Source organism: Stegodyphus dumicola, chromosome 2, assembly GCF_044657685.1.
Source record: "Stegodyphus dumicola isolate Sdum_Otavi_A_Nest chromosome 2, ASM4465768v1".
Taxonomy (NCBI): Eukaryota; Metazoa; Arthropoda; class Arachnida; order Araneae; family Eresidae; genus Stegodyphus; species Stegodyphus dumicola.
The window spans coordinates 94,744,708-94,761,898 of NC_140769.1; the positions used below are offsets into that span (position 1 = coordinate 94,744,708).

General features: G+C 29.2%; 1 protein-coding gene across 3 annotated transcripts in view; it reads left to right on the top strand.

Annotated features, from left to right (window-relative positions):
* Nucleotides 1-17,191, top strand: part of LOC118192557 (sodium-driven chloride bicarbonate exchanger-like) — a 263,168-nt gene that overhangs the window by 91,165 nt on the left and 154,812 nt on the right. For all 3 annotated transcript variants that reach the window (XM_085810939.1, XM_085810936.1, XM_085810937.1), the window contains 3 exons: nt 7,011-7,147; nt 12,510-12,755; nt 12,848-12,994. In XM_085810939.1, coding sequence (XP_085667065.1) covers nt 7,011-7,147; nt 12,510-12,755; nt 12,848-12,994 — 530 coding nt within the window. The remainder of the gene's footprint in view (nt 1-7,010; nt 7,148-12,509; nt 12,756-12,847; nt 12,995-17,191) is intronic.

Here is a 17,191-nt window from a genome sequence, read left to right on the forward strand (position 1 = left end):
TCCACACTGAATAATTTTCATCTGTTAATTTTTCTATACAAATTGATTCTTTTAGAATAGACATAATTATTCGTTACAATTATTCTTTTAAACTTTGTAACTAGTATTTTCAACAAAGAGTTTTTAACACTTTATGCCCCTGGAATCTTACAACATAACAAAATTTCAATTTTAGAAGCATTTCCACAAGGCATACTCTAATCAAGCTTATTAACTTAATCAGTCTCATAATCTTTTGTTGGTTGTGCATTAGCACTGAAGGCGTAATGAGTACGTTTCCTCAAGCACAGAATTAAAGAATCATAAGTCAAAATTTTAACTACGAAATCTTTATTTAATAAAGTAGGATAATTCTGCTTAACTTAAGCATAACAAAAAGTAATTATCTTCACGGACATTAAAACACTGAAGTATCGAAAAGAAGATAACTTACATAGAATCTTCATCAGTCCTAAATATCATCAGACTTACCTATTTTAGGCAATAGAAAGGAGAAACACGAACATACTTTGCTATCGTACCTGAAAGAGAAGAAAGTACTACTGGATTAGACCTTTGGCCAGATACAAGTAGCTAGGGTGAAAATTGAATATACTGCATTGCACATGAACTTTACTTTCTCTCGCCAATATATATCTTGGTGCACGTTCGTTTCATATGCGTTTCGAGTTTCATTATGCAAAATACCTAAATTTATGCTAACATTTTCCCAGTCACCATTTAAGTGGGGCAGAATGTAAAGAATTGATTTGCCCCTGCATCTATTCATAGTGTAGATGATTAACAAGTCTAGCTAGCACTGGAAGATCTAAGGTTCAATATAACCAGAAAGGGTTACAGTTGATTTTTCATGTTTTTTACTTTAAAGAATTTTATAGTCTGTATAAAAAAACAACATGCATGCTTCTGGATGTAAAAAGGCCATGTATTATGTACGTTGAATGATATAGTAATTTATGTTCTGTCTAACGGCAAATTTATTATTTATTTGAAGAGAATTTGTGTTTTTCATTTGACTATTGTCATTTTTTAAACATTATAGTTTTAAGAGATTTGTAGATCTTTATTTCATTAACCAAATTTGCAGATCTTTATTTCATTAATATTGTTTAAATAAAGTTTTGGCATATTATGACTGCTTCATATATAATAGGTATATGATATTATTTATAACAGTAATTTAAAAATATTTAAATTTCATTGCCAAGTATGTAATTTACTAAAATAAGGAACTTCTTATCAGAAAAGAATTGTTGTTGAAATACAAAAGTCTTGTTCTTGTTTTGAATCAATAAATACAGCATTTATACATTTTTAATTGAGTTTACATAGTATTGTGGACGATTAAACAAAATCTATTTCTGAGTCATTACTGAGTGACAGCATCTTTGTTCAATACAGAAATTTCCATAACTTTAGGAAACATTGGCCGCGTTTATCTGGTAACTTTTGTCAACAGAGTGCATTTTAATAATGGCAATATGAATAACAAATGAGAAAACTTATTCAGTTAGTGTTAGTTTCCACATGACATCATTGATTTTGATTTAAATGATAGTAAGTTCTTTTAATAATACAATTCACCTTTTTTAAATTAAGCTTGTTTTGGTAGGTATTGGTTGTATCTACAGTTTGCTTTAATTGCAAAGCAAAAATCAGTTGCATAATGCTTGAAGGATTAATTATGTTATTTTCCATAGTTTTTGTGAAAAGGGGAAAAATAAAATGAAAATGCTGTTTGTCCGGATGTTAAATGTCCCTTTTTCCTGGATTTGTACGGTCCTTAAGAGTCCTTAAAAGTTCTTAATTTTGGCCAAAATCAAAAGAGGGTCCTTAATTTTAATCATCCGAAATTTCTGTCTGCTTTTACAACTGCCATTTTAAGTGTGAATTAGCAATTTGGAGGACTATTTTTGGCTATTTACTGACATATATGGTTATCTTTTCAATGGGTGAATGGGTTATAATTTGTTCCTATTTCTAATGTAAATAGTGGGACACGAGTTTGTAAGCAAGAAGTGAAACATAAGCATTTTGAAATTATTTCATTTTTCCTAATGAAAAGCTTTTAAACAACTTTTCGCTTTTGGGAATGTGAATTCTTTTACTGAACAGTTCTAAATTTGGCAACTTATGAGCATTTTGGCAATTTTATGATCAGTTTCTATAAGAAAATTTTTTATTCCGAGATATGGGAATTTTTCGAGGATTATTTTTAAAACATTGTAACATTGATAAATTGTAATGTATTAAAATTATATTTAACAAATAACATAAAATAAAACACTTTTATTTTTCGCTGTCATATTGTAAAGTTTCGTTTTGCAACTTATGATACAATATTTTGATTCTAAAAAATAAAGAAAGTATAATGCTATAAAGCACAATTTATGAAACAGTTCTTAGGAAAAGCAAAATTAGCTATGTAATTAATTAAAAATGTCTTCTTTTTTTTATTTTTTCATGGTAAGAGTTTTTTCCCCGTGTAATTGTCTGAGAATATTCAGAATATGCATCAGTTTTCTCTATAAAATTAATTTTGCATTTTTACCTTCTTTCTTCCCCCTAAAAAAATATTTCTGCCTTTTAGATATTACAGAATTAGTACGGATAATTTTTCTTTAGGATTTTAGACATTGCAGAATGGAATGTTTAAAAGAATTTGAAGTCAAAATTTATAGACCCACGATTCTAGAAGATTCCAGAAAAATGTGACAAAATGAAAAATGTCTCCATGGTATTAATACGTAATAAATGTGTCTTACAGAAAGTTTGCAATGAATTTTTTATTTTTTAAGAACATCTGGAAGAACAATGAAAATATAATATTTAAATGTTTTACTTCTGATACTAGAATCTTTTTCCTTGCATCTTTATCTTCCCTTTATTTTCTCTACTTTTCACTAGATACAAGCATGGAAAATATCAAAAATGCTTCTAATCTTATCACATTGACAGACATTATAGAAAGGAATTTTTTTATTAATAAAGAAATTAAAAACTGACAATTTAAAAGATTCATCTAATATGTCTTAATGCATCACATACAGGGCTGGTACTAGGCATTTTCCCACCTGATGCAGTCTCTGATGATCCTAAATTCTGCTTCCAATGCCTGTCCTAAATTATAAAATTTTTGCCATTTCTAGATTTTGTTGCTGGATGTGTCACTAAATTGTAAAAATTCTGTCACACCAGCTTGGTAACCGACCCTTATCATATACATTTCATATTTTTTCTGAATGTTCACATTACTAAAGAAAAAAATTAGCAGCTGTTTTTACACACTCTAAATGCATTTAGTTTTTTAGAATAGCAGAAATCCTTGCTCATAGGTCCTTAATTTTTTCATTAATGGTCCTTAAAAGCCCTTAAAAGTACTTCATTTTCATGTGCAGAAATGTATGTGAATGCTGTTCGTAATCTATTGTTTGCAATAGCTTTATCTTGACTTAAAACAAATTATGTTTTTCCCATAAAATGAACTTTCTTCTTTGTAATCTTTTAATACATTTTCTTTCTCTCTCTCCTCCCCATTTTATTTGTATTTATAATCAATATATATGTATATATATAAGTAAGAAATTTAGAACCAATTTTTCACAAAGACCAAAAATTAAAATTCATAATTAATAAATTTCACATATACCCTTAAATGCAATAAAGAATTTAAAAACTGTTAAAACCAAAACTTTTCAAACAAGCAATACTGCAATTCAAAATATTAATGAAATTTAAAGAAAAAAGAACGATAGAAGAGGTATTCAATCAACTTCAGTGCCACTTCATCAGGAAGAGGAACACTGAAATCAATTGAAATCTCTCCTCCATAAAAATCCTTGCTGTTCTGTATCCAGAATTAGCCAATGAACCATTTCAATATTTTAAATTCTTTGGATTATGTGCTATTTGTTTAAAGGTAAAATCTTGATTTGAATTTTTCACTAAAGTATTTGATTATTTTACTTATGTTTTCTATTCTTTAAATATAATTATCTTTATTTAAGGTAGAAGATTCTAATTAGAATTTAATTTGTTTTTTTCCTTGCTTTGTGAAAGGGCCAGAATTTTTGGGTGAACTATTATAATTAAAATACATTGAAATGGTTCATTGGCTAAATCTGCATGCAAAAAAGCAAGGATTTTTGTGGAAAAGAGGTTTCAATTGACTTTGGTGTTCCTCCTCCTGATGAAGTGGCATTGAAGTTTATTGAATACCTCTATTATGTTCGTTTTTCTTTAAATTTCATTAATTTTTCGAATTTAGAGTATTGCTTGTTTGAAACGTTTTGTTTTAACATTTTTAAAATTCTTTATTGCATTATAGGTTTATGTAAAACATATTAATTATGAATTTAAACTTTTTGTCTTTGTGAAAAATTAGTTCTAAATTTCTTACTTTATGTCTTTACTGAAAATTTTTCAGCAGCTTAGTGTGCGAAAATGCTAGTTTATATATATATATATATAATGTTTATATAATGTTTATATATATATTTTTTTTTAATTGTTGAGTATATATATATATATAGAGAGAGAGAGAGAGAGAATGTAATTATATATGTATGTTGTGCAGTACTTCAGTACATCAAGATGTTTATGAATGTACGTTAAATGTAAGGAAAGGTATTAATTTTAAATTAAGTTATAGGAAATTTAATAATGAAAAACGGAAAGTTTAGTTCTTAATCATGAAAATGTAAACTTGGATATTTTATTTATGCTCTTAAAAAAATATTTCTTTTCTTTTTTTTTTTTAATTAAAATGATATTTTAATGGCTACTATGTTAACCCCTTCGCGCCGACTGTCACGTCTACGTGCCAGCAACGAACACACTCACTTCCCAGCCGACACGCAGGCGTGCCAGAGCATTTTCCGTTCAGCCCCGACTGTCACGTATTTGTGCCTGTGTCCTGGGACGTTTTAAAAACTATAATTTCTGCCACAAGATGGCACTGTATGTCTATATGGTTTCAGATACATGTACATTAGTCCTTCTACTCGAAATGAGAGAAGCATGACTCACATACACGTGTTTTTGATTATATAAACAAAAAGGGAAATAAATGTTTCCGAATGGCATGATTTATGACGTCTCTTTAAATTCGCACGTAGTAGTTGTTTATTGTAAGTAGAGAAGTTTTATTTTCGCTAAAGCGTTGGGTATTTCGGTTTGCAGTTCAGTTTTCAGAAAATAATTAGATCTTGTTAGATGTGAATTCTTTCTGTTTTTACCATTGCAATGTCAAAGCATCGAAAATGTTTAACAGAGCATAAAATAGAAGAAATGATGCAAAATATTTCAGATATTGATTCTGAAACAGATTCTGATAGTAGTGATAGTGATACTATGATATATTCTGATCATAAAGAATGTGGCGAATCTGATGATGAGGACATTTCGGACATCTGTATGCCAAGTACGTCGGCATACAGATGTCCAAAATGTCCTCATCATCATTAATCCTTAATTAATGAAAGGTCTCATCATCAATGTCGTTATTACGAGTGCAAGGAATGTAATGTAGGACTGTGTGTAGATCCCTGTTTTCAAATTTTTCATACGAAAAGAGAATTAAGTAATATATTTAGTTTTCAGATGTATAATGTTAAAAGTCATAAAATGGTGAGTAATGAAAATAAAATGTGTAAAATATGCATTTAAACAAGAAATAAGGTAATTAAAGTATATATAAAAATATCTATAAAGCATAAGCTGTTTAAATACTCTATAGAGCATTATTAAACAATAAATCAGAAATTTCATGGATTTAGGCTTAATAGCAAAAAAGCCCCCGGCCCTGGACAGACACTCGCGTAAGACACTGCCGGCCTCCTCGATAAGCGTGCGTTTGCGCTACCCGGCGCGAAGGGGTTAAAGAAACATAAATTGTGTGAAATGTTTCCAATAATTCTTGACTTCTCGATATTTAACACATCGGGAATTCATAGAGTATTTTATGATATGAGTACTTTTATATTTAAATTTATATATGTCATATTGAACAGGTTCATGCACTTATAAATGTGTATTGGTGCATGTTGGTGTTTTGTGTAGATAAAACATTTCAGATGAAGAAAACTTTAACTTTTATTGTATCTGTAAGTGTTAAAAATTTCTACTGATGAAGAAACACAGTTAAAAGTTGCTGAAACAAAACTGAAATTATCATCACAATTCTGCTTTAACACACAGACATTTATTGCAGATTTAGTCCCAAAAATGTAAGATCACAACACTTCTGAACTTAAAAAGATACAACAGAATTGCAGCTGATTTGTATTCTTGTAAAGTGTCAGAGAAGTGGAGGAAATGGCAGAATAGTGTATTACTTTAAATAGGCAGTTCAAGATATTTTCATCCTCTCTTGTCATCACCACATAGCAGTTATATTCTCCACCTTATTTGAAATACTATAATTCAAGACAACAAGGCCTAGTTTTGGAAAAATCCAGCAGATTTTAGTAACTTATATTTTTAGTTCTATTCAGTCTATTACTGCACTTCTGATGTGTATTTACTCAAAATTTCAAAATATAATTACAAAGAATACTAAACTAAACAAGCACTTAAAAATTGATCAAAATACTTAATTATATTAATACTTAATTAATACAAAATTGCAATTAGACTAAACTGAAAGCAAATGGTAAAATAATTTAAGTAAATAAAGCAAACACAGGTTAATACAAAATAGATAAAATTAAATGTACAACAAAATTAAAAATTTCTATAAAATCGTAGTATCATAATGTTGTATCTCAAAAAGAAAATAAAAAATGAATTAAAAAATTCAAACATTTTTCTGTCAAAGTTTAGCATATTGCCATAACATTTAACCATTTAATTGGTTTCTTAAAGCAAAGGCGAGGTTATTTTCCTCATTTTTAAAACACTATTTGAAAAAGAAATCATATTTTTTAATATGTATATACCATTAATTTTTTAATGCTATAAGCTGTTGTTTTCTTATTTGTTTAAGGTTAATATGCTATACTGCATTACAGGAAATTGCGCAAGTGCTGGTGCTCTTAGTGACAACATTGCTCACAATCTTAGTTCATTGTCCTTTCGTGGAGTATCACAGTCAAGAAATACTAATTCACCTGAGGATGCTTGTTCTTCGGAAAATGTTTTACACAGAGTAAGAAGGCAAAAATTATAATCTCTCCTTATTAATATTTCATACCTGAATTTGTTTATTGATTGTTTTTCTCTTAATAATATTTCTGGTACTTTTAAAGTATAGTTAGCCAAGTAGATAATTTTTTTTTTAAGTTGTATTTTTTTTTTTTTTTTTCTGATCTTCCAAGCTGTATATTTTTGATAATTTGAATTCATTTCTAAATGTTTAAAAACTTTTTATCTACTATCTTAGTATTTGTATGATTGTTCTTTACACCTTTATATTGTAAAAATGTCATTCATCAAAACTTGCAGCACGATTATTTTTTCAATAACCATGAAATTTATTGCATATGATTTCATATTATCATGCATACATAATTTTCACATTAAAAATATAAATTTTATAAAGATAAAAATGAAAATTTTGTGTTAATTAAGTGGGAGAAGAATAAGAAATATATACTACTGTTTTCCGAACCTGCTGTTTAAATTAACAACTGTAATAATTGCAAACTTGCTATTTAAATTAACTACTGTAATAACATAAAAAAGTAATTGAAAGATAATATCGATGTAGTCTCAGTATTCTCTTGAATCTGTCACCTATGCATAAGTACAATGTTTTGGGACTCTAAAGCATTTCAATATCTTTGCCATTATTAACAAGGCTATTGAAAGTTTCTAATAACTGCCTTTGTGAAGGTTTGTCCTAAAAGTTATATAAGAATCTGTATGACATTATTGTGTGACTATAAGAAATCACATATTGCCTTATATGAGAATATATGTTAAATTCAAATATATATATGTATATTATAAGTCTATATATAAGTCATATATATGTAATGCTTTTGAAGCGCAGTCGTGAGGGCAGAGTGGCAGGCTGAGAAGACAAGCAGATGATGCCAACACAAAAATGAATTATATGAATTCCCAATATTCTGTAATTTCCATGCATATAAAATCCTCTCAGTAGATATTTATCCAATCATATTGAAATCCAATACATTTCTATGATTCAATCATTATGAAATATGATTTTAAAAAGAAATTATTTAGGCAGTTAACCAAAGGTAAAGCAATGTGGTGTTGACAGAGCAGCAGTTAGGAAAAGGAAGACTGATGCAATTAACTCATCAGCGGTATTTGTATTAAGTGTGAGGTATAAGTAGAGGTAATCTGTGATTGGTTAATTTGAGGAAGTTGCATATCATAGATGATTCTTGAATTTGGAAGAACAGATGAATTTAGAGGGAGAGCACCAAATCTAGAATATTAATTCTGAGGTTGTCAATTACTTTTAAAGCAGCTATCATATTTTGTTATATCTTACATTAGCAGCTTATATTCTCTTCTGTATTCTATAAACAGTAACCTCTATTTTCACTGCGTCATTCCGAGACTAATCTATGTCATATGACTCTTGCATAATTCTGATAACGTAAATGAAAAGTAAAACTCAAACAGCCAGTAGTAATTTTATAGCAATATTAACTATCCAATAAAAATGCATTGAAAACCATAACTAACTCGGTCTGAATTAAGATTTCACCCTGAACATAACGCACTTGCTTTCTACACTTTGGCCTAGCTGGACTGCTATCTGGCTGCTCCTTCTTTCTTACTGCAAATTTATCTAAAATGTAATTTTTTTGGAATAGGCACAATTAATGTGCCAACTTGATTATGGCTGCAACATGTTTACTGAAATAAAAGTTGAATTAAATATACCTTGACTAACTAATTTCTTATACATTGTAAGTCGGCGGTTCAGCATTCTGTGACATCAAAATCCTCGCTGTTCATAACTGATTCAACTGCCTGCATTCTAATTCAGAATCTATTACATTTGTATGTCTATTTGTCACATATTTGTATTATTTGTCTATAAGAAGTTATTTATGAAAATGATTGTATCCTATAATCAGCTTTTATTGTGGAATTTATTTTAAAATGGTATTTTAGAGAAGTTTTCCAATAAGTTTGGTGTCAAAGTTGTTACAGGCATCCTTGTGGCTATAAATGGACAAAATAATCTGCAAATATGCTTATAAGTATTCAGTAGTTGCTTTGAAAGTATATGTAGGATCAATTCATTTAGGCTTTTCTGTAGTACTGCCATCAGTATCATTTAGTGCTTCTGATCTTTGACCGCTCTCATTTTTTAAAATACATTCTATGTTATTCCTAAATTGACCACTGCTTCAGCACTCAAGAGAAGACATCTTGTACAGTCACCTGACTGACTGTACAAGATGTGAGCATAGTTTGAGCTTTCCAGATTCTGTATCATTTTCATAATTTGGGGCAGAATTCAAAAATGAAAGCTATTTGAAACTATATTTTACAAAACAGAATTTAATTTTCAAAACGTTTCTTTAGGAAACCAGTATTCTAGTTGTCATTCTAAACTTCGAACTAAAAATTCCACTTTGTTATTACAGATGCAGCATAAAATTTACTGCAAGTTAAGGTGCATTTTCTTTTAAATATCTTAATTATGGAAATATAATTATTATATATTATATATTATTAATAATATATGAAATATAATTATTATATGGAAATAGTCTGATTCATCTTCTGTCATTTTATCAACTGTTGCTTGAAAGCAAACAGAAGAATTAACAGCATCAAAAAAAAAAAAAAAAAAAAGTTATTTATTGTTCTAATTCTCAATCAATATTTTTCAGTAAGACTAAGATTGAAATAAAATTTTGATGGTGTTTGTTTATTCCAGTTTCTTTTTTTTTTTTTTTTTTTTTTTTTCCTTGAACATTTTTATTGGAGAATAAAATCTTGTGTGGGTTATTGTTTAATTGAAAGAAACAAATTTGATCTAATAATAAAAAGTTTGTTAAATAGCACACTTCTGAAATTTGAAATTTCAAATAAACAATTTTAAAAAAACTGATGAAAAAAAATTACCATGTGCTAAAATTTAATCTTTATTAATCAGATTTTTGATTGTATGAAGTAGTTTTGATCCCCATTATCTCTGAAAATCAATGTTTTAACTGCAGTTAAATTAGTGGCGGGAAAGAGTTGGGAATACACATATTGAAAATATGTATATGCAATACATATTTTCAATAAAGATTTTCTTTTATTAATAAATTTTGTTGCCTCAACACAATATGTTCATTTACACAATTTTAAAGTTCTGGTAGTTTTTGTAATTTGTTATTTAAAACTTAAATAACAAATTACAAAAACAAAAAAATTAAAGTTAAAAAATAGTATTCATGCGTGCCAAAGTAAATATAGCAGCTAAGGTAGTCTAATGAATTAATTACCTTGGTAAGTTTCTTTTGATCCTCGGCTGCAGTGTTTAGACTTGTTGAATATCTGAAGTATCATTTGCAGATCTGCCTTTGGTTTCATTTAATTAATTTTCTAATCTTTTTTGTTCTTATCACATTAGAAAATGTGACATAAGCATTTGCATTCCTTATGAGAATGCTTGAACTGCAGTAGCTGGCTGAATATTAACTAATGCTTTCTATATGACATAATTTACTTTTTATTGCTTGAAATGTTGTCTTATATTCCAGATTGGGAACTCCTAATCTAATGGATATAGATTAGAAGGTCAAGGGCAAAACTAGTCTAAAAAACCTATTTTAAAAAATAATTGTTGCGGATTAAAATGCCTTCTTTATTATCTCTAAAAAGAAATTCATCGTAAACTGCTGGCATAAAAAAAAAAGAAACTGCATAATGTTATTATAAAAGGAAAATATAGTGTCTTTTAAGTGCACTATCCTTGTTTGTAAGCTTGCTGAAAGGTGTATCTGTATATTGAATTAAAATAATATGAAGGAATATTCCATCACAGTTATAATATACTTCTTAGTATTTGCATGGTTTGCAGTTACTAGTTCAAACAAATTCAAACAGATAAAATATAGGCTTCTCCAAACAAAATTATATACAGTATTCAAAAAGATTGTAATAACTTCATTTTTAAACAGGTGTAATAGTACAGGTTTAGGAAGGTTGACTCAAACATTTTCTTTTCTCTGCAGTTTGTATTGAGTATGGAAGGTGTGGTGTTGCTGGAATCTCTCGAACGAAAAATGGTATATCAGGAAGAGAAGGCATTTTGCATCTTGTAATGTGTGAAACTGGAATCTAATTTTGGTCCAACATGCATTTGTAGATAATTTGGAAAAGATAGCCCAACTGATAAAAGCATTCAAAAGTGGTATTACCAATTTGAAGAAACAGGCTGTCTTTGTAAAGGCAAAAACACTGGGAGGCTATGTGTAAATAACAAGAATATGGGAAAGATAAGGGCAATGTTTCTACGCATCTCAAAGAAGGAAATCAAGAGAGTCATATCGAGCACTTACAATGTCATAAAATAAAAGTATTTGAGTTGCACTTTCCTTTCAATTTGTTCTGGAAAGTGCGTGTTTGTAATTGACTTTATTCTAGTATGTTAAAATATCATACCTCATTTTGAATAACCCTGTATATGCTAATCATAATGGACATTTTTGCCCTGCTTACTGTGGATCTGATAAATCCTAAGAAATCCAACAGGCTAGCTATTTCAAATACACCTGCCATGTAATAAAACTATCTATTTTTCACAACAGTTTTGAAAGTGAAGGGATCATCCTTAGATTTCTGCAGCATCTCCAGTACATTCATAACACTTTTTTTTAACTCAAAGGAATATTTTTTGTTGTAATGTCATACTATAACAAGATGAATGGATACCTTCTTTAGAGAAAGTCTGTGATGAATAAATATTTTTATACTGATAGCTGATGTGTGTGTATTTGAACTTTAAACACATTACTAAAACATTTTAGTAAATAATCCTCTAGCAGAGTTACAAAATCACAAATTAGTATAGTTGTGAATGCTTTATTTAAGATGAAAGAGATATTGCTCAATGTGAGCAGTACAAAATAAGTTGAAAGCTTCAAAAACATTTAAAATGAATTAATAATTTAAAATGTTCAAAAGTCACCTACTTAAACTAATTCAGACCTTATGAAAGGTAACTTTAGCTTTACCTTTTAGGTGGTGTACTTGCTGGAGGATTGTAAGGATAGTTGGGAGAGTAGCTGAAATGGCTATGGCTCCCATTTAATCTTATCTTGTTAATTTTATATCTTTTAGTTTGCATTTGATCTGGGTTTTTGTGTTTCATTATAGAAAATATTTTTTTTTTTTAAATTCTAACATTAGCTGGCTTTTTTGCAGAATAATTGTGTAATAATTTTGTAAAATGAAATTTGTGAAAATGATATTGAAAAGCTGGTTTTATCACCTTTTAATTGTAGACAAATAATTCTGTGGAATTTTTTTTTTCTTTTTTTTTTTTGTGTGTGTGTGTGTGTGTGTGTGTGTGTTCTCTATAGATCAATCAGGCTTTTATGAGGAAGATTCCCCCTAAAGCAGAAGCATCAAATATTCTAGTAGGGGAATTAGAATGTCTAGATAAAGTGATTTCAGCTTTCATTCGTCTTTCTGAGAGTTGTAATTTGGGTGATCTGACAGAAGTCCCAGTTCCCACTAGGTTTATTTTCCTCCTCCTTGGGCCAACTGGCAATTCTCTTAAGTATCATGAGATTGGAAGAGCCATAGCAACATTATTGAGTGATGAGGTATGTTTCCTACAAATTTGTTTAAAAACTAGTATCTTTTTTTGTTGTTTGTATGCAAAATAGCTGTATCTACTACTTTTCATCTATTTCAGGTGTTTCATGGTGTTGCATACAAAGCTAAAGATCGTTTGGATTTACTGGCTGGTGTAGATGAATTTCTAGATGCCACAACTGTCTTGCCTCCTGGAGTATGGGATCCCAGCACACGTATTGAGCCACCAATACAAACAGCATCTCAAGTAAAATAACAGTTACTATTTTTGTATGTGATATATTTCTGTTTGTTTAGATGTATTATTGTTGTTTTGTTTTGTACATCTTTTCACTGGGTTTTTCTGAAGACTTTTATTAAATTCTTTGTTCTTTACTTATTTTGCCCTCTTCAAATCATCGTTTACAATTTTTGGGGAGCATAAAGTATGTTTTAAGTCTATCATATGAATATTTCTGGTTTAAAAAAAAAGGTTTCTAGTATTATTGTTACCGTTCACTTCATTTTCAAGAATGAAAAGAAAAACAGCAATCTCAGTATTGGTGACTTCTGTGACAACATTATTTTATACCTTGCCTTTTTAAAAAATCAGCATTTTTGAAAAAATTTTAGGAATTATTTAATTTTTTTTCAATTGTTTGCTGGTTTAATGTATCTGTAGTGTTCTGGCAAAGAATTAGATTCATGTGATGATTATAAAAGACCTATGGTTTTTTTGAAATAATTTGGTTTTTAAAAGGCCTTAATTTCAACCAAAATTAGCAGGCAGACCTTAAATTTGTTCACTGGACATCTGTCTGTTTTTATGACTGCCATTTTGAATGTGAATTAACATTTTATATAAACATAATATTCAAATCACATCTCATAATGCAGGTGTTACAAATTAGCTTTGTAAGCAACAAAAACTAATCTTCTATCTCAGACTGAGCTTTCAGATTCTTTGATCAAGACCTTTTAAAGCATAATCTATGATGAAAACTTTGAAGATGATACCATGATTTTTGTCACTACATTATTTTCAAGAAGATCAAAGCCTAAACTTCTTAAACATCAGATTTCCATCCACTGCTGTCAGTGAATACAAAACATTTTCAAGGATATGGACAAAAGCCATACATAGGACATTAAAAAAGGTGGAGAGAATACTTTGAAATTTCTTCCCAGTATTAGAAGAATCTAAAGTTGGGAAGGTCCATTTTGTTTCCATAGAGAATTTTATTTCCTCAAGTTTTAGGGCCACTAAAAACAATGAACATGGGCCAAATTTTATGAAATTTTTGTATTTTTATCTGCTTTAGTTTAATTATTTTGCTCGTGAAATTTATTTTTTATAAATTTTCAGTTCTTGTAAAAGTATGACAAATTGCCAGTTTGATGATTCATTGCCAAATATGTGTGTGATATGCATACTGCTTGTAGACAATTATTTTATTATTTGAATTTGTTATCTTTTATTACATCAAAAACAACTTTTCTCATTTTGGAATATAAATTCTTCAGTTATCTATCATTGTCATATTGAATTTGTATACAAATTTTCTAATTTGCAGGTTTGCCAATCCCCCCTCTCCCATGTATGATGTTTATTTTACATTTTTTATGATGAGAGTTTTCTTTTGTATAATTATATAAAAGTATTGTAAAATTTTGCATGGCAAAATATTATGTATTATATCTAAATTTATATCAAAGTATGATTTATGTATCAGTTTGGTAGGTAAAATTCTTTTTAATCTCTCTCTCTCTCTCTTTTTTTTTTTTTTTTTTCCCAAACATTTTTGGGTTTTTTACTGTATTAAAGTTTTCAAATATAATAATAGGTTAACTGTTGAGGGTGGTTTTTTTTTTTTTTTTTTTTTTTTTTTTTTATTTACTTTTATACATTGTGCCATGGAAGTTACTCATAAAATTTATGCTGGGCGATTCAAAAATGTACAGACAGATAGAAGGGACCGAAATGAGCTTTTGTAATACAATATATATGTGAAAATGATGTGTTGAAATGAAATAGGATGCTTTTGAGCAGCAGATAAAAGTATTCTGCTGTCTTAAATTATCTAATAATTTAAGACAGCAGAATATGCAAAAGTAATATGCATTATAAATGTTGTGCTCGTTGATATGTATTTTATCTATGGGGCTGTGCAGCTAAAACTGAGTGGCTGCTCAGAGGAGATTCAGAAAATGATTCCAATATATCTTCTTTAAGCTACTTCATTTCCCTCTACATATAAAATGTATATCATTTAACATTACATACATTTGCATTAATGATGCTCACATCAACATATTTAGGATTATGTATGTACTTAGAAGAGTTAAAGGTTAAAAGAAAAGTTAGTACAGATAGAGTTAGTTAAAAAGAGTAGGTGTATACATATGTTCTTATTTACAAATTTATAGTGTCTGTGACATAAATTTGGCAACATGAAGAATTCCTGATTTGAATGATTGATCGGCTTGCAGGCAATGATAATGTTTCATAGCTAGCACATTGTTCCATTCCCCCTCCAAAATGTTACTCCCTTTATAGTTCAGCTTCCAGTTTTTTTTAAAATTTATTATTATTATTATTATTCCTTCATTCGTTTTCCCTTGCAAAGACAGACCTTGAGGAGCTGGATGGAACGCATTAAGAAATAATTGCAGTCATTGATGGGCCTTAAACAGGCTGAGAAGCTCCTTTTCTAAGCAGACTGGCTGTCCCACTGTTGGAGAAATCAAAAGACAAGTGAACCTTGGATTTGTATAATGATGCATTTTGCTCAAAATTCACATGGGAAATGATATTTTATTCCATCAAAATGCTTTTTCCTACTGTTCGATAGTTCCCTGTACCACATCAATGCATAATTTCCACTTATTCCATTACAAAGAGTGCTTATTTTAGGGCTTTCTGCCAGCCTGTACATTTTTGCTATGTGTTTTGAAATACCTTCTAGATCTACAAATCCAGAAAAGTTTCTATGACAAAACAAAAAATATCTCCTTGGTTTACATGGCTATATTTTACAGGAAATTTATTATAGGTTTCTCATATTTTGTGGAGAATTTCTTGAAAAAGGGTTAAAACAAAAGCTTAATTGAATATTCTATTTTTGATCCAAAAAGTCTTTCTCTTAACAAATTTATCTTTTTTTTTTTTTATTTCATGCATTTCTCTAGCCACGAGCATGGTAAATTGCAAAAGTCAATCTAATCTTGTCGCATGAATGGAATGAATAAGTATGTATAGAGAAAGGACTTTATCTATCTTGATCTTGAAAGTTTAATTTAAAATTGTCATCTTGTACCATATTTCAATTCTTAGAGTTTTCTAATGTTATTCTTAATATTTATATTATTAAAGAAATAAAATTAACATCATCTTATGTATAATACACTGAAGTAACAAAAGTCATGGGATAGCAATATGCAAATATACAGATGACAGTAGTATCGCGTAGAAAATGTATAAATGTGAAGTGCTTTGGCAGGGCTTTCATTTGTGTTCAAGTTATTCATGTGAAGAGGCTTTGATGTGATTATGGCCGCACAACGAGAATTAACAGACTTTGAACACGGTATGGTAGTTGGAGCTAGACGCATGGGTCATTCCATTTCGGATATCATTAGGGAATTCAACATTCTGAGATCCACAGTGTGCCAAGAGTATCTAATTTCAGGCATAACATCCCACCATGGACAGCGCAGTGGCCGACCACCTGCATTTAATGACCGAGACCAGCGACGTCTGCGTACAGTTATCAGTGTTCACAGACAAGCAATACTGCATCAAATAACTGCAGAAATCAATGTGGGACGTACGAGGGACGTGTCTGACAGGACAGTGTGGCGAAATTTCATATTGAATTTGTATACAAATTTTCTAATTTGCAGGTTTGCCAATCCCCCCTCTCCCATGTATGATGTTTATTTTACATTTTTTATGATGAGAGTTTTCTTTTGTATAATTATATAAAAGTATTGTAAAATTTTGCATGGCAAAATATTATGTATTATATCTAAATTTATATCAAAGTATGATTTATGTATCAGTTTGGTAGGTAAAATTCTTTTTAATCTCTCTCTCTCTCTCTTTTTTTTTTTTTTTTTTTTTTTTTTTCCCAAACATTTTTGGGTTTTTTACTGTATTAAAGTTTTCAAATATAATAATAGGTTAACTGTTGAGGGTGGTTTTTTTTTTTTTTTTTTTTTTTTTTTTTTTTTTTTATTTACTTTTATACATTGTGCCATGGAAGTTACTCATAAAATTTATGCTGGGCGATTCAAAAATGTACAGACAGATAGAAGGGACCGAAATGAGCTTTTGTAATACAATATATATGTGAAAATGATGTGTTGAAATGAAATAGGATGCTTTTGAGCAGCAGATAAAAGTATTCTGCTGTCTTAAATTATCTTCCCTTTGTGGATTTTAAGTAATATGCATTATAAATGT